Source organism: Larimichthys crocea, chromosome I (assembly GCF_000972845.2).
Source record: "Larimichthys crocea isolate SSNF chromosome I, L_crocea_2.0, whole genome shotgun sequence".
NCBI lineage: Eukaryota > Metazoa > Chordata > Actinopteri > Sciaenidae > Larimichthys > Larimichthys crocea.
Genome location: NC_040011.1, coordinates 28486014 through 28501432, shown reverse-complemented (window position 1 = coordinate 28501432; position 15419 = coordinate 28486014). Strand labels below are relative to the sequence as shown.

At 39.2% G+C, this 15419-nt stretch overlaps 1 protein-coding gene across 1 annotated transcript in view; it reads left to right on the top strand.

The window, feature by feature from the left end:
- Positions 1-452: 452 nt before the first annotated feature.
- ccdc88b (coiled-coil domain containing 88B) overlaps positions 453-15419 on the top strand; it is a 41332-nt gene continuing 26365 nt past the window's right edge. The window contains exons 1-9 of the mRNA XM_027283157.1: positions 453-684; positions 1898-2046; positions 3484-3592; positions 10448-10517; positions 10707-10765; positions 12377-12460; positions 13335-13475; positions 14232-14377; positions 14942-15023. Of these exons, the coding sequence (XP_027138958.1) occupies positions 625-684; positions 1898-2046; positions 3484-3592; positions 10448-10517; positions 10707-10765; positions 12377-12460; positions 13335-13475; positions 14232-14377; positions 14942-15023 (900 nt within the window). The 5' untranslated portion in view covers positions 453-624. The remainder of the gene's footprint in view (positions 685-1897; positions 2047-3483; positions 3593-10447; positions 10518-10706; positions 10766-12376; positions 12461-13334; positions 13476-14231; positions 14378-14941; positions 15024-15419) is intronic.

Genomic DNA, 15419 nt, shown 5'->3' with positions numbered 1-15419 from the left:
TTCCCCTCAGTGATTTTTGGAAAATGATGTCATGCATTTTTAAATAAACAGGAACTTAAAGTGTGAACCAGCAGAGGTCGCTATTGCACAGTGAATTGGATTTAATGAGGACCTGGAGCAACAGTGACAGCGCTGACAACTATAATAATGAGGAGGGTTCATGTAGATAACATGCTGTTTGAAACATACAATTCACACATGCAACATGTGTCTGCAATGGAAGATAAAAGCATGTCCAGGCAGCCTTTAAACATATAGATGACTTGTCATACTGAGTCCTGTGGTGATATATCTTTGGAGTCAGTTTTTCTATAGTTGTAGTCACGCTGTATGTGTTACTTCTGTGTGCAACCGACGTGTGGAGGGCGTGTGATTATGTAAAGAGAGAGAGAGACAATGTGCGTTTTGAAAATTCCGGTGTGGTTTTGCAATGAAACTAACTGACACACACGAGAGAGGAAGAAGACAAGAGAGGTGGAGGGAGGGGAAGGGCCACAGAAATGTCAAACTACTTCACTTTGACACAAGATGGATTCTCTCTCTTTGATTCATTTTACCCATAGCGTTGATAATACTTTTAATTAGCTGTCTTCTGTAGTGTTTCACACCTCTCCTAACACAACAATGGACTCTAACATTATGGAGATAATAGAGGAATTCATGGAAAGTGCGTTGGCGCAATGGGTACGTCATTTATCATTTATCACTTTCAGTTAGAGAAAAGGTCATCATTTCTAGAGACAGAGAGAAAGAGAAAGAGAGAGAAGGGAGAAGAAAACCGGCAGATTTTGTTGAAAATGTGAAGAAATCTGCATTGGATTGGATCAGTTTTGCAGTAATATTTCCAGTCACAAATAATTATGACACGGCATCCTTTACAGCAGTCTACTATTCACTCAAATAAATATAAAAGCAGGAGTTGAAAACACACTGAAATAACAGCCTAGATACCATTTTCTTGCTATTGTGTTCAGCAACACAAACACCCCACTTCTCCTTTTGGCAGCTTCCCTCGTCACTTAATGACCAGCTTTTTTTTTTTCTCTCCTAGCCTTGAAACTTCCGTGTCCTTGGGCTGTCTCTGACTTGAAAATAATACAAAGTTATCTACTGTGTGTGTTCAACAGAATAGAGTCAGTGAAATCTGTTCGAGATTTGTTGGGTTTGTAACAGACTGGATTTCCAGCTGGGTTTTCCACATGGGAAACCAATCAGCCCAAGGGGATTGTTTTTTCCCCCTTCTGGTCAATGAACAGTATTAATGATATAATGTGATCATGTATTTAAAGGGGTAAATCTCTTTATTGTAGCCCTCCTGCAAGGGGGGGGGTCAGAGGTCAGGTACAACAGTCAGCCTGCATCTGCCAGAGGTTAGCATTTGCTGAAGGGCACTTGAGCAGGGTGGTTATTCACTGATGCGAGAACTTTCACCCTGCTTTACACAATGCTGAAGGACATCCACTGTACCCGCTCTCTGTGTTTACCCTGTCACCCAGGGTCTCCAAGTGCTTTGCTTCACCTTATCAGCTGAACCAACTCGGCTTGTTACTCTGTTTACCGACAGTGCAGTTTTTAGAAGGTGCAGGTGGGAATAAACCTCATTATATTGCAGTTTACATTGGCACAGCTCTTCTTAGCAGAGAGAGACCTTGGCTGCGGTCCTGCTTGGCTGCCTGTCACTGTGAAGTGCTTCCCAGTGTGAGAGCACAGATCCCACCTGTCCAGACAGGTGGGCCGACTCAAGCGGCTTCCTGTGTGAAAATGTTTGCATCTCTCCATCTCCCTCTATCTTGTCTTGTACCTACTTTCTTTTCCCGTGTCTGTCTACCTAGTCTGTGTCCACCTCCTGCTACACACTCAATCCATACACAACATAATCCCTTGCTGTCTCTCACAGGTTCAGCTGTTTGAGAAGATGGTGGAGAGGGAGGACGGCATCCCACTTTACAGCCAATACATGGAAGTAAACTCAACTTCCCAGAGTGCCCGGGATGGCTACATGAGGCTGACCAATGGAATTTTCCTCAATGAGGTCATGAGGGTCATGTAAGATTGATCAACATTTTCTGGCTTCATTGACTTGCAGCAGTGCGACTGGACAAGGGAAAGAACTAATGTGATGAACAAAATGTCAGGACATTTCCCTTTTTATTGAAATCTAACTAATTATTAATGAATAACTTTCAGTCAATTGTGGAAAAATTAAATGTGGAAAATCAAAATTGGGCAATGAGCCCACAGCCCATTCTCAAATTAAACTAAAATACCAATTTTTGGTATGACTTGGTTTTTAGCAGAATTCATTTGGCCCATTTTCTAAGCAAATACCAAGTCATTTTATTTCTTGGGCAAGTAAAGTCAAGACAAGTCGAGTGCTTCATTGGGGTCACTTTTTTATCACTCGTTATCAGGCCAAGATTAGTTAGCTACAGAGCTATGAGACATTAGATTGTATCTGGCTCATGTTAGCTAACATCAGGCCTCACAGACATAGAACCAAACAACAAAAGTTTCATGTTTGAGTCTGTCAGAAAGTCCAAGTCGAGTCTTAAGCCATGTATTTTCTGTTAAGCCAAATTGCAAGTTGTCAAAAAAAGTGACTTATGTCAACTAGAGTCTAAGTGGCAATGACATTTTAGCCATAGAGCAGAGTGCTTTTGGGGATGCCAGTCTGATCCATCGAAAAATCAGCTGTTGGATGGATTGCCGTGAAATCTTGTACAGATATTCATGGTCCTCAGAGGATAAACCCTACTACTATCCTACTTTTCTATTAACCTCTAACATAAGTTTGCACTTTCTAACAAAATGTCTCGACAGCTGTATGATTGATTGCCTTTACTTTGGTGATCCCCTGATAGCCTAACATTTCTGATAACAAAAAACAAATGTTAGCATACTAACATGTCAAACTAAGATGGTAGACATGGTAAACATACCTTCTTCACAGTGGCATGTTAGCATTGTTATTGTCATTGCATGGCTACAGAATTGTTTTTGATGCTTGAATAAAATTTGATGTGACATTCATTACATCCCTTTTGTAACCCCGCTTTTTGCAGCCTGTGTGAAAGGATGGTATAAATATATGACTCATTCAGATTTGCACTAATTTCCAGTGAATCATGAAATGGGTTTCTGCATATGTGCCAGCCTGTTAATCATCTTTAATGAATTCATTATCTTCATGTTCAAATTTCAGCAGGATAAAAACTTTTCTCTCTCAACTGGCAAGACAAGATCTTAGTCAGTATTTGCTGAACAGCTGATTGATTTGGCCTGACCTAAGCCACGTTATTTCAACAAATAATTGCATGTGGATTCACACTGCCTGCTTCTCAGGCTCATTAAAATTTTATTCACTCTCTGCTTAAATGCACTGTTGCATAAGGATTTCTCATCTGATGAGATGTGGTGCTTGGCTGTTTGATCAAGCTGCAGTAAATTCACCGCAGTTCTTTTTTTTTTGTGCATTCATCTCAGAGACCCCAACCCCAAGATGGAGCGGCTGTACGACAGTGAAAGAGATGATCCCATGCCGAGAGTCCAGAATTTTTCTATATTAAATCGACACCTCAGAGCCTTTTACCAGGTAAGGGATTGTCATTAGAGGGGGAGGAGGATGATTTTTGAGCTGTTACATCAGATCAAAAGGAGGGAAATCAGGAGTGGTGTGAGAGTCAATAGAACATGCACAGGTTTGAATAGTTTTAAACATTTCCACTGTAAAATGGATGAAACACATTGGTAATATAAGGAGCTTTCAGCCTATTTGCTCACTGTTATTAATTATTGAGATAGAATTTGTTTATGAGTTTATGAGTACAATGGATGTAACAAAAATTTCCTGTTAACCTTGATCTCTTTTTAAACGCCTTCTTGTGCAGTTTTTACATATTTTATTTTAGGCAGTATTTTTATACTAACGGATACGTGTAATGTGAAAGGTGTTGCACCCATGGAGAATTCTCAGCCAACTTTGCAACCCTAACCCTAACCCTCAGACCATTAGAGCTTTTCAGTGTGATGTTTTTGTTTGTTTATAGCAGTTGCGTATTAGCTTATATATAGCCATTCATTCATTTCTAAATACAACTAACTTTAGCAACATACTCACACCATCAGGGAAAAGGCTAAATGTATATATTATACTGTCCTATACTGAATTGTTTTGTATTCATTCCCATACATGCTTCATGGCTATTCTGCCATAACAGTGCAACAGTGCTCACAGGCAGTAGTAGGTGTGATGTGTATGTTTGAGCAGAGAAATCTCTGGATTAGGATGTTCATAAATATGCAAATACTTTTTTTTATTTTTTAATATAATGTGTACTACCCTATAAGGGGGTGCAGTTCAGAGTCAGAGGGGGCCCTGGGCCTTGTTGATGAAGCCAGCTGCAGTCGAGAAAAAACTCTTTTGGTGTGAGGTTGTCCAGGCTAGGAGGGGTCAGCCACAGTTTTTTCTGCACGCACCAGGCTCCTGGAGGCATACAGGTTCTAAAGAGATGGAAGATTGTAGCACCTTCTCAGCATAGCAAATGAAATGCTGCAGTCTGGCCTTGTCCTTGGCAGTGGCAGCAACGCACCAGATGGTGATGAAGCAGGTGAAGATGGACTTAATGATGGAGGTGTAGAAGTCTTCATTGTCTTCGGCAGATTGATTTTCTTTAGCTGCCGCAGGAAGTACATCCTCTGCTGAGCTTCCTTGATGAGGGTGCTGATGTTTGGCTCCAATTTGTGATCCTGGATAATGATGCTGCCCAGACGTATTCCCAGAGTAGAAATACTCCACAGTGTTGATTGGGGAGTCATATAAGGTGAAGGGGAAAGAGACTGGGTTCTTTCTGAAGTCCACAACAATTGCCACTGCCTTTAGAGTGTCGAGCACCAAGTTGCTGTGAATGCACCAAGTCACCAAACAGTCAGTCTGAGTTGGCAGACTCTCATTTCTCATCCTAGGTGAGCCCAGTGGTGGTGGTCTGATCCACCAACCTCAGGAGTTTAATAGACGGATGACTTGGGGTGCAGCTGTTGGTATACAGGGAGAAGAGCAGAGGGGAAGGGACACTGCCCGTGGGGGGTGCGGTGCTGACAGGCATGTTTCCCCAGCTTTACATCCTGCCTCTGGTAGGCAGGAGGTCTGTGATCCAGTCAGGCACACTCAGCATTCACGTGTACTTTCAGTGTTTTGGAATATATGCTTAATCACTTTCTTGCAGAAAGAAGTTATGACGCTACAACCAGCAGTTGGCTACCATAGCACAGCACAGTTACCTTCTACCAGCACCTTTGGGGTTCACTAATTAACACACTATATTTTGTTTTCTGGAGTCAGAGTACAGAAAATAGCAACAAGCTATAAATGCTACAACTTTTAAATTTTTTTTTTTACATTTTTAACAAGGTGCAATGTGTTAGTTAGTGAGCGTTTAATAGGCTTGCTGTTTTCCGCCTTTATGCTAAGTTGCTAGCTTTACCCTAGTCTACAGATGTGAGAGTAATGTTAAGTTTCTCATCTGATATTCTATTCCTTTGAGCCATGTTTATTGTAGTTTTGTCTCTGTAAGTAAGACCTGAACAAGCCCTCAGCAGTAAGGCAAACTCATTACACAGAGAGGTAAACTACTGAGGCAAACCTCTGACACAGACTACGCAATCATTTGGAAAATATCTGACTCTGGATTGAGCTGTAAAAAGTCTTGCATAGTTTTAAATAGTTCCACAAAACACTGGTGTAATAGGTTTTTTGGGGGGATTAACTGAAATGACTTGCAGCTCATTATAAATAAAAACATCTTGAAAAAAAACCCTACCTAAAACATAACTCAGGGCCACAACAAATGGTGATGGAGAGGTGGTGATGAAGGATGGCTGGAGAAGCTGTTGTCTTGCTATAACGTAGTAAAAAAAAAAACCTTAACCATCAGTCTCAACACAGAAATATTTTGCCTGAGGATATTGTAGAAAGTTTAAAGTGTATGCAGGGGGTGCAGAGCATTTGCACAAAAGAGGAGCTGAAACACAAAAAATGTTTCCATCCTCAGAAGACGTGTCCCTGCTTATTATCAGCCAAATGGGGTGAGAGAAAGCAGAGGAGTGGTGAGCTGAATTTTTTAGCTACATTTGTGGCTAGGGGCTCGAGGAAGGAACGTGAATAAAAATCTATCAAATAGCAGTATCATGCATTTCATAATGTGCATTGCGGGCGCCTGTGGCATTAAAGGAAATGACACAATTCTTTCCCTGGAGGATGATTCAGAAGCCTCTGTTCTCAGCAAAGACAACCTCCCCAAGCTGCAGTCAGGTGGACTGAACATGCTTTACTTTGCTTGTCACACAGCATAACAGAACACGAGTCTACAAGGTTTCACTTCCTAATTTTCAGTGAATCACTGATGTCCCTTGAAAGCTCAAAACAGCACAAAAAACACTGGCGATAATTGGGAGACTCTATCAGTCGGCGTTACACTAGACTTTCACCCGGTGCTCTCAGAATAGACTCCACTGTCGCTGTGGACGTTTAGTTCCATGTTGGTTTAAACAGTTTTACTTATTTTTACTTCTCACTGTATTTTTTTTAACATGGTTTTGCTGTGTATGTGTTTCTGTGAGTGTATGTATGTGTGAGTGTGTGTGTTTGTGTGTGTGTGTGTTCATTGATAGTGTGTGTGGTGAGTGTAAGCCACAGCAACAGTCTTCTATTTACAGTGCACACTCATCTATCCTGTAGTCTCATCTCAAAGCACTAGTGTCACTTAGTATTGTGTTTCTTTTCTTCTATTGTATCCTGTTTGTTCTTCTCTCTTCTATTGTGTTTCTTTGCTGCTATTCCAGTCTGTTCTGCATGTGTCCTTGTTCTATTTTATTCTATTCTGTATATTGCTTCAGTTGAACTCCACTCAGTTGTATTCTATTGTTTGTTCAGTTGTATTATAGAGTTAGGTTATTCTATTATATTCTGTGTTATATTCCATTTGTGTGATTCTAGTCTATGTTTCTTCTCGTTTCTTAAGATAAGATAGAATAAGATAAAATGAGATGAGATGAGATCAACTTTGTTGATCCCACACTGGGGAAATTCACAATATAAAAGGTGGATAAGAAAATACTCATAAATGGGGGTGCCTTAGAGTCCCACATATGAAAAGCTAAATCTTTACTGCAGCGACCCGGTTCCGACTCGGTGTGTATGTAGCTGGATCACTTTAATTTCTGGTAATTGGCACAAGGGGTGTGGTTGTATGGTTTCACCTTATTTTACTTGTTCACTTGGTGGTGGGATTGAAGGGTGAGTTAGGTTCAAATATTTTCTGTTGTCTGCATCGTATAGTTTTGTCTAATCTAGTTTTATATTCTATTGTTTTCTGCTTCTTCTATTTTTGTTCCCTTCTTTGGTCTTCTATCCCATCGTGTTTATTCTATTCTGTCCTGTTCGGTTCTTCTATGTTTGTTCTCTTGTCCTTCCTTTTTTCTATTCTATTCTATTCTATTCTATTCTATTCTATTCTATTCTATTCTATCCCCCTAAAAGCCTTTAATGCCTCTTAATGGTGACACCTACAGTAGTCTTCTGTTAATGGGATCTTAAATGTTAATTTCTCCTGCCCACTAATTTATTGACCTCCTCCTCATGTAAAGATGTCTGTCCTCAGTGAACCGTGATATTTTTAAGGCTACTCTACATTAAATAAATGATGTTTGAATTAACATAAAAATCTTCAGATTAAAGCTGGTCTACGCATGCACGTACATAAAGACACAGGTTTTTTTTTTCTGTGGGTAAAATGGAAACCAGCACCAATCCTAACAACATAAAGTGGGATTATTGACAGAAAGGATAATGTTGCAGATGGATTTTAATCCTCTTCACCACTGCAGCTAGCAGTGTGATGAAAAATGTTACTTCAAATTCAGGAGTACTGTTAACAATACTAGATTGTTTTCAGAGGCAGACTCACTGAGGGATATAAGGCTAATTCTCTGTTTTTCTCTAAAATATCACTCACTGGAAAAAGTTGTCGTCCTCTAGAAATAAATCTGAAGAGGAACTGGCCTGGAAATCATAGCATAGCACAGATGATTGCACCATGTATTACTCATATTGTTAAGCTCTTACTTAAGCACGGTATATAATTGTACCAAATGATGATGTACAAAATATAGCACTGGAAGGATTTGAGCAAACACCACCCGATATGTATTTTGGCTGTGCGATGCTACAGGGGGAATTGTTGAGGAGAGGAAGTGAGTGTTCCAACAATAACAAGCAGCTTCTATATAATTGCTCTCAAGGCTAATCTCTTGCAGCAGTCTGTTTGGCATCATGAACCACGAGCTGTACATTGACCAACACAAAGCTAATATCCTAAACAGAAACTTCAGGTGATGGGGTTACTGAAAAGAGTGCCTGCCTCTTATTACATTTCCTCTTTCACTGTACAGTCTATAAATTACAGTAAGCAGCAGAGAGAGCTGTCAGTTGTGACTTGCTACATGCGCATGCTCTGGTGGTTTTGCATTAGTGGATCGCAGGAGGATGTGGACAGGCTTTCAGAGCAGTTGGTTGAAGGAGCTGTCCAACAACGTCAGTGTGTGGCTCTTTGACAGAAACATTTTTAATTAACAGGGATGTTGTTCTGGTCTTTTTCTGAGTTTAAGTAAGTAAATTAATAAAGCATCAGGCACGTGACTTGAGGAGCAACGCACTGCAGGTCCACATGACAAATGTTGTTGTTGTAAAGCCAGGTTTCTGGACACGGAACGTCTGAGGCGTATTCATCTTCATTTATAATCCAGCCAGAAGATCTGTCCAAAATCACAAAATGTAAATTACAACTTGCTAAAACAAACTGACCACAGTGTTGGTAAGCCTTCTGCTGCTCCTGAATCACCCAAATCCCTCCTTAACATATTATAAATGCTTTTTCAGCACAGAACCACACACAAAAAAATATCCAGTTAAGAGCTTATTTAGAGGATATTGGACCGTTTTAGTCCATTTAGCTTGAAAGGTTATGTGCCCTCTCATCTTTGAGAAGAATAGCTTTAGTAAATATTTAAATTATGTTTTAATTTGGAAACAAAACAGCTTTTTTGTATTAAACACAAACCCTCAGGTGAGATCAGTGACTACGTGACTATAACCAACAATGCCAGCTAAAACTGTGTTTGTATAATAACTTTACGTGATATTTATTTAAATGGAGCATTCAAAATTACTATCATCAAAACCACTGTATTAAACAAACTAACATTTTATTGACACAACTACAGTAAACCAATATAGCCTGAATGATCAGATTAATATTAGATACTTAAACATTTTATAACAAGTTGACTGAATTAATGATAAGGTAAAACTGGTCATACATTATATTATGAAATATTATACATGACAGCTCAGGTCCACAGAAGAGTGAAAATTTAGCAAAAGCTTCAGTAAATCTGTTCTAAGCTGGTCCAGGTTTAAGCATGTTTGCTGAGATTAAGCCTTTAAATAAAAAATGTGACTAAGTTATAAAGCTTAGTCACAAAAATCAGATATCAATTGGCCAAAAGGTCCTTTTCATTGGAGACATCTTGACTTGTAATAGGAGGAAAATCACAGGTACTAATAAAACTCTGTTCTATTTAAATGACCCTGTGTGAATTCAGACATTAATTTTATTATTATCACCAGTGAAAAAATATATATATATATTTGCTTTTTTAACTTGAACTAAGCATCTGCAATGAAGTCTTTTTTTGGCAGCTACAAGTGAACAATATTTGGTCAGACTTGAAATGTGTACATATTATAAACTAATATTCTGAACCTCTTAAATTTGGTTATTAAAGAATTGTGAAGAGATAGATAAGATGGACATTTTACAGTTGAAACATAAACTCTGTGGTGGATAAACAATGTAAGGTTACTAAATTTTATCAAACCATTTGTGTACTGCCAGTACTGAGGCATCTGTGACAAGCTGAAATTATCCATTATAATGGCCATGATCACGTACAGGTCAGACTCAAGCTTGTTGGCGACAGCCTTTGGTTTGTTGGTTTTAGTCACGGCAAATGTGATCTTTGTCACATTACCCATATTATGCCTTTATTCTAACCATAAGGGCAACAATAGAAACACTAAAGGGAGTTTGTTACAGGGTTATTATTCATTCATCTGATTTTATTTTTATATTTCTTACTTTAGAATACAGTGAATGAGCTATATATATAATATATGTAACTTGTACAAAACCTCCTTGAATTGGAGACCATAATAAAAGTTATTATTATCGTCTATGAGCTCTGTGTTTACACCACAAACTGCAGGAGGCTGGTGGAAAGTTTTTCTATTGTTGTTTATCCAAGCTCACTGAGGGCAGACAGACAGGATGAGCCAGCCCATCACTTGAGATTTTCTTTCACTTAACTCTTTAACATTTATTCTTTTCTTTAGGAAGACATGCAGCAGTTGATCCTGATGCCTCTACCAAATGTTGCCATACTGGGGCAGAACCCCTTAACAGGTACAAGATAACAATATGATCCTATCAGTGCCATGTCTCCCAGCTGCAAGAAAGTAATTATACTTTATATACGAGTCCATATCTCTGCTATCTGTAAAACACATTAAGGTGATAATGATAGGGAGGATGGTGGTGGTGGAAGATGATGATGATAATGATGATGATGATGACAATTATTTCTGTCCTCAGAGGCAGCCGTGGAAGAGCTCAGGCGGCTGCTGCTGCTCATACTAGGATGTGCTGTGCAGGTGATCACACACTCAAATGACCGTCACACTTTTTTAAAGTCGATAACGACACACACACACACACACACACACACCTACACACACACACACACACACACACACATCTTATTTTATTGGACCTGTGGGCAATCCGTATTTTGTCCTGATGTGCAGTATTTTACACCATTAGCCATCCTAGTGTGTGTGGTCATCAAGGCCCAACACACATGATATCTCTCATTATGGCATCTTTCAAATTATCTAATGGTAATGGGAAATTACTATAGAAAATCTATAGACAATCCCAGTGTAAATATACAGTGTAAATAATATATTTACAGTCTTTTTTGTGGCTGATCAACGGTTAAAGACGCATTAATGTCGAATTGCAAACAGATCATATAAAATAAAAAAACATGTATTCACACCCTTTAACAGGACACACCATATCCATCACGAGTGTAGACAGTTGGTGTCACATAATTAGTTGAATGAAGCTCACCTGCGTGTAGTTTCAGGCACCAACTGGAACGTTTGGTCAGGTCAGTATTAAAACTTTCACTGTGAAGACAGTTTCAAATAAGCCAGATTAAATCAACTGTGACAATGTTGTATCACAATAAAACATGGGGATTTAATACATTTTAGGCAGTGTATGCATTTAATATTTCAACAGGGGGCAAATGTTGAACATTTCCACACATATTGGCTTTAAACAAATGACTGTGAATGCTGTGGACAAAATGTCTAATGAATGCTCTAAAAGTATTTTGCTAGCATGCTAAACATTATGTCACTCTGGCCTGCTCATTATTGCTCACAGTAGGCATATTGACTTTTTTATCCTTTTCCACTAACAAGGTTCAAGTTGGTGGGAACTCAATTACTGCTTGCACCCCGCCATTATTTAAATCTGTCACTGCTAAGCATTCAACTAATGTCATGACTTAAATGAAATCTTTGTGATGCCTGGACAGTCTCACAACTCACTTGTTTTATTCTATCTAACATTTTACGTCAGCTATAGTTCATTCATAGTTTATTATTATTACCATTATCAACTGTGTAAAAGATGATCCAAGTCCGACTCTGTAAAGCTGAGTCTTTAAAGATTATAGTCTCATTTAATATTTAGTTAACAAGGCAGACTTTCCTCTGGCACCACCCTCAGGACAAATTGTACCCTTTTTTTTTGCCCCACTAAAAAAGTTAATTGTCTATCCATCAAAACTATTTTGTTGGTATGCAATGTGCGTCACAGACTTTGTGTTTTCTGCTTTTTCCTTCTTGTCAGGGTGAAAATTATTATTAATTATTATTCGATTTTTCTTTGTTATTGCTTTTAGGTTGGGGGTGTTGGCAACATTAACTTTCATATTCAACAAAAGGATAATTGTAGGGCTGCGTCTAGTCATTATTTTCAGTATTAATATACTTTCTGATTCATTTTTGTCATCATTGTTTAATGTACGATGCACATGACAATGCCCAAAACAATATTTACTTTACAAAGGCATAAACCAATGAAAGAGCAGGAAAAATGACTGAAATGATTAATCACTTATCAAAATAGTTACAGATGAAATTTGTGACACATACACATACATAGATTTCATCTTTCTGTGTCTGCAGTGTGAAAGCAAGGAGACATTCATTCAGCAGATCCAGTCTCTGGACATTGAGACCCAGGCAGGCATTGCCAGCTGTATCCAGGAGGTATGTTGAAGTATTAATCAAATCAAGGATCCCTTGAAATATAAAAGGCATTTACCGACTGGCTGTCATTGTGAGGGGCTATTATCCAGGGGAGACACAGGATTTCTATCCCTAAATATGATTTAGCAAAGAATTTCTTCACTGTCTGGCCCGCGGACAGAGAGAGTGAACGTATTATACCTTCTACTGGGGCTTTAAGTGAGTGTGAAAATGAGCTACTTGTTATTCTGCTGGCAGCCTTTGAAGGACCTCTGGGTGCCCCTTGCTGCCACCGTAGGATGGATCCTCCACCCCTCATGTCCACCTCTCCACCTCCACCTCTGTCACATCATCCTCTCTCCTTCATCTATTTTCTGTCATTCTCCACTTTCCTCTCCAATAAAGCCTAAATAGCAAATTGTACTCTTTTAAAAATACCCCCCATGAATAATTGTCGGCATTACAAAAGCAGCATGCTGCATACCAGCGTGTCTGAATTACAGTAACAGCGTGTTGCCCACCAGCCTTTTTTGTGCCAGGCTCCTCAGCCTCATAAATCATAGAGGTGAGAGGTACTCTTCCTGCGTGGATGGATGCACCCCCTGCTTGCTGTTCATATGCCTTCCACCCGAGGACATTTCAAACCTGTCTACATGATCATTAGTTTTGCATGCATTAGTCAGGCATTTTTGGACACACTTCCCTACCAGATACATGTCCTAACAAATGTGAGATTTTATTTCCAGGTTGTACACAGATGCCTCTCTGCTTGGTATTCACACAGCCTTCACACTGCCTGGATTGTTTGTCCCCCAGATCTGCCATTTTGTGTCAGATGTTTCCCAGATGTACATTGATCTTATCATAGAGAGTTGAGATACTGTCCTTGCTGCAGGTGACTCAGGATCCTCGCGTGGTGCTGCCACTTCGGTGGGAGGAGCTGGTAGAGGTTGATGGAGCAGACTTACAGCTGGTGTTCAGCTCCATGGCCAAACAGATCCAAAGCCTGCTGGCACAGAGAGACACACACCTGGAGGTGCACACGATCACACAATTGACATTTTGGAACATATGTTTGTTTGCTTTTCCTGCTGAGATCTAGATGAGAACATTGTCTGTGCTGGATAATAAATAATAAAGATAAAATATGAGGCTAGTTGCCTGTTTGCTTAGCTTAACATAAAGATTGGTCAGTGGACTGGAGTTTCATCCACTGTCTGAACAAAAGACTATAGTCAAAGTGTTTTGAGATATACTCAGATGAAACACAAAGACCTGAGATATTACCCCATATATTAACTTATTTTCTTAATTTAACTCTATCCTAGCTCTTAAAAAAACACCTGTTTTAAATAGTGAATAATATTCTGAACCTTCTGCTACAACCTTAATAAGAGATCAGAGCAAAGATATTAAGTTTTGATCAAATAATTTCCACTGACTCATATAAGCTGTTCACCTGGCTCTCCTGTGTTTGAATCATGTAACTCCATAAAAACTGAATGTTGTATTGCGGTTGTGTCGAAGTTGCACAGACCACAGAGACTAAATTATGAACAACAATCGTTTGAAACCCATGAGGTGTACAAACTCTGTGACTTTGTACCTGCAAAATTAACAGACGTTACTACTATACCAAACTGTCTGTTAGGCTTTTGAGCATCTGCCACTTGTTAATGTTTCTTAGTTCCTGTAATGCTTTATCTTGTATCTCCCTCCAAATCTTTCTTTTCCTTCGTCCTCTTTGTCCCTTGCCACATCCATCACCCCCATCTCCCCCTCTCTCTCTCAGAGGATGGCAGAACTGTGTCGGGAGCGGGAGGGCCAGGCTGACGCAACCACGGCGCCCCTGGGTGGTCGCAGTGAGGAGCCACCCCAAGGTCTGGCACTCCAGCTGGCAGACAGCAAGGCCAAGCTTCGCCGCCTTAAACAACAACTGTGAGTGTGTGTGTGATGGAAAAACTCAAAAGAACCTTTAGAAAAGTTGCGATAAAGGTCAATATGAAAAATGTGCAAATGATTTTGTTACACTTATACACAATACATGAAGCTCTGTGAATAAGGAGGGAATCAGAGTCATAATCCAATTCACACAGTGTATTTAAATGTAGACTATATCATAAAGGTCACTGTTGGCAAATTATTATTTCTGGATATACACATATATTTCAACTTCTACTTCCTTTTTTTGAAAACACATTTTATTTTAGTAGAGCAGTAACAAAGGTATCAAGATATTAGACCCAAACATCCCTGACCAATTCCCACCCCAAACAAACACACAGTTTGTAACAAGAATAGGCAAGGAAATACATTTTATACATGCTGCATATAAACACATATATAGACACACACATATGTACAAATGGAAAGAAAAAAAAAAAAACTACTTCTACTTCTTATGTTATGAAACAAAATAAAAACAAAAGTAAAATACTGTTCTGAAAAATTGTAATTGTATTTTTGGCACTGATGGTTTTATGTTTGACTTGTTTTTTTTAGGGAAGATAAAGGTGATCAGATTTTGGATTATACGCAGGAGATTCAAACCATGGAGGAACAGCTCAAGAAACTTCAGAAAGAGGTACGCACAGCCTGACTCGTACTGCCAGAGACATCCTCGCTTTGGATACAGAGAAAGACTTTATCACACATAAAACTTAACTAGTTTGGCAACGATTATAATAGACTGTATATTAGGCCTGAAAAACATTATAGCACAGCCAAAACACAGGTGGCTTTTAATAGCCAATAAGTTGATCCCTTTCAGGTTACAGTTTACAGTTTTGTCCAGACAAATATTGCTGTTAAACTTCTTTTTCAGCTGAACTAGCCACAAAGCTACAGGCATGACCAGAGGTCACATAAGGTCATAAGAAGAGAAGGAGCCTCCTTCGAATCACTTTTAATTTTTTTGGTAAATTCACTTGCAAACACTTTTTGTGTTTCAAATAATGTTCAAAGGTTACAACATTTGGGG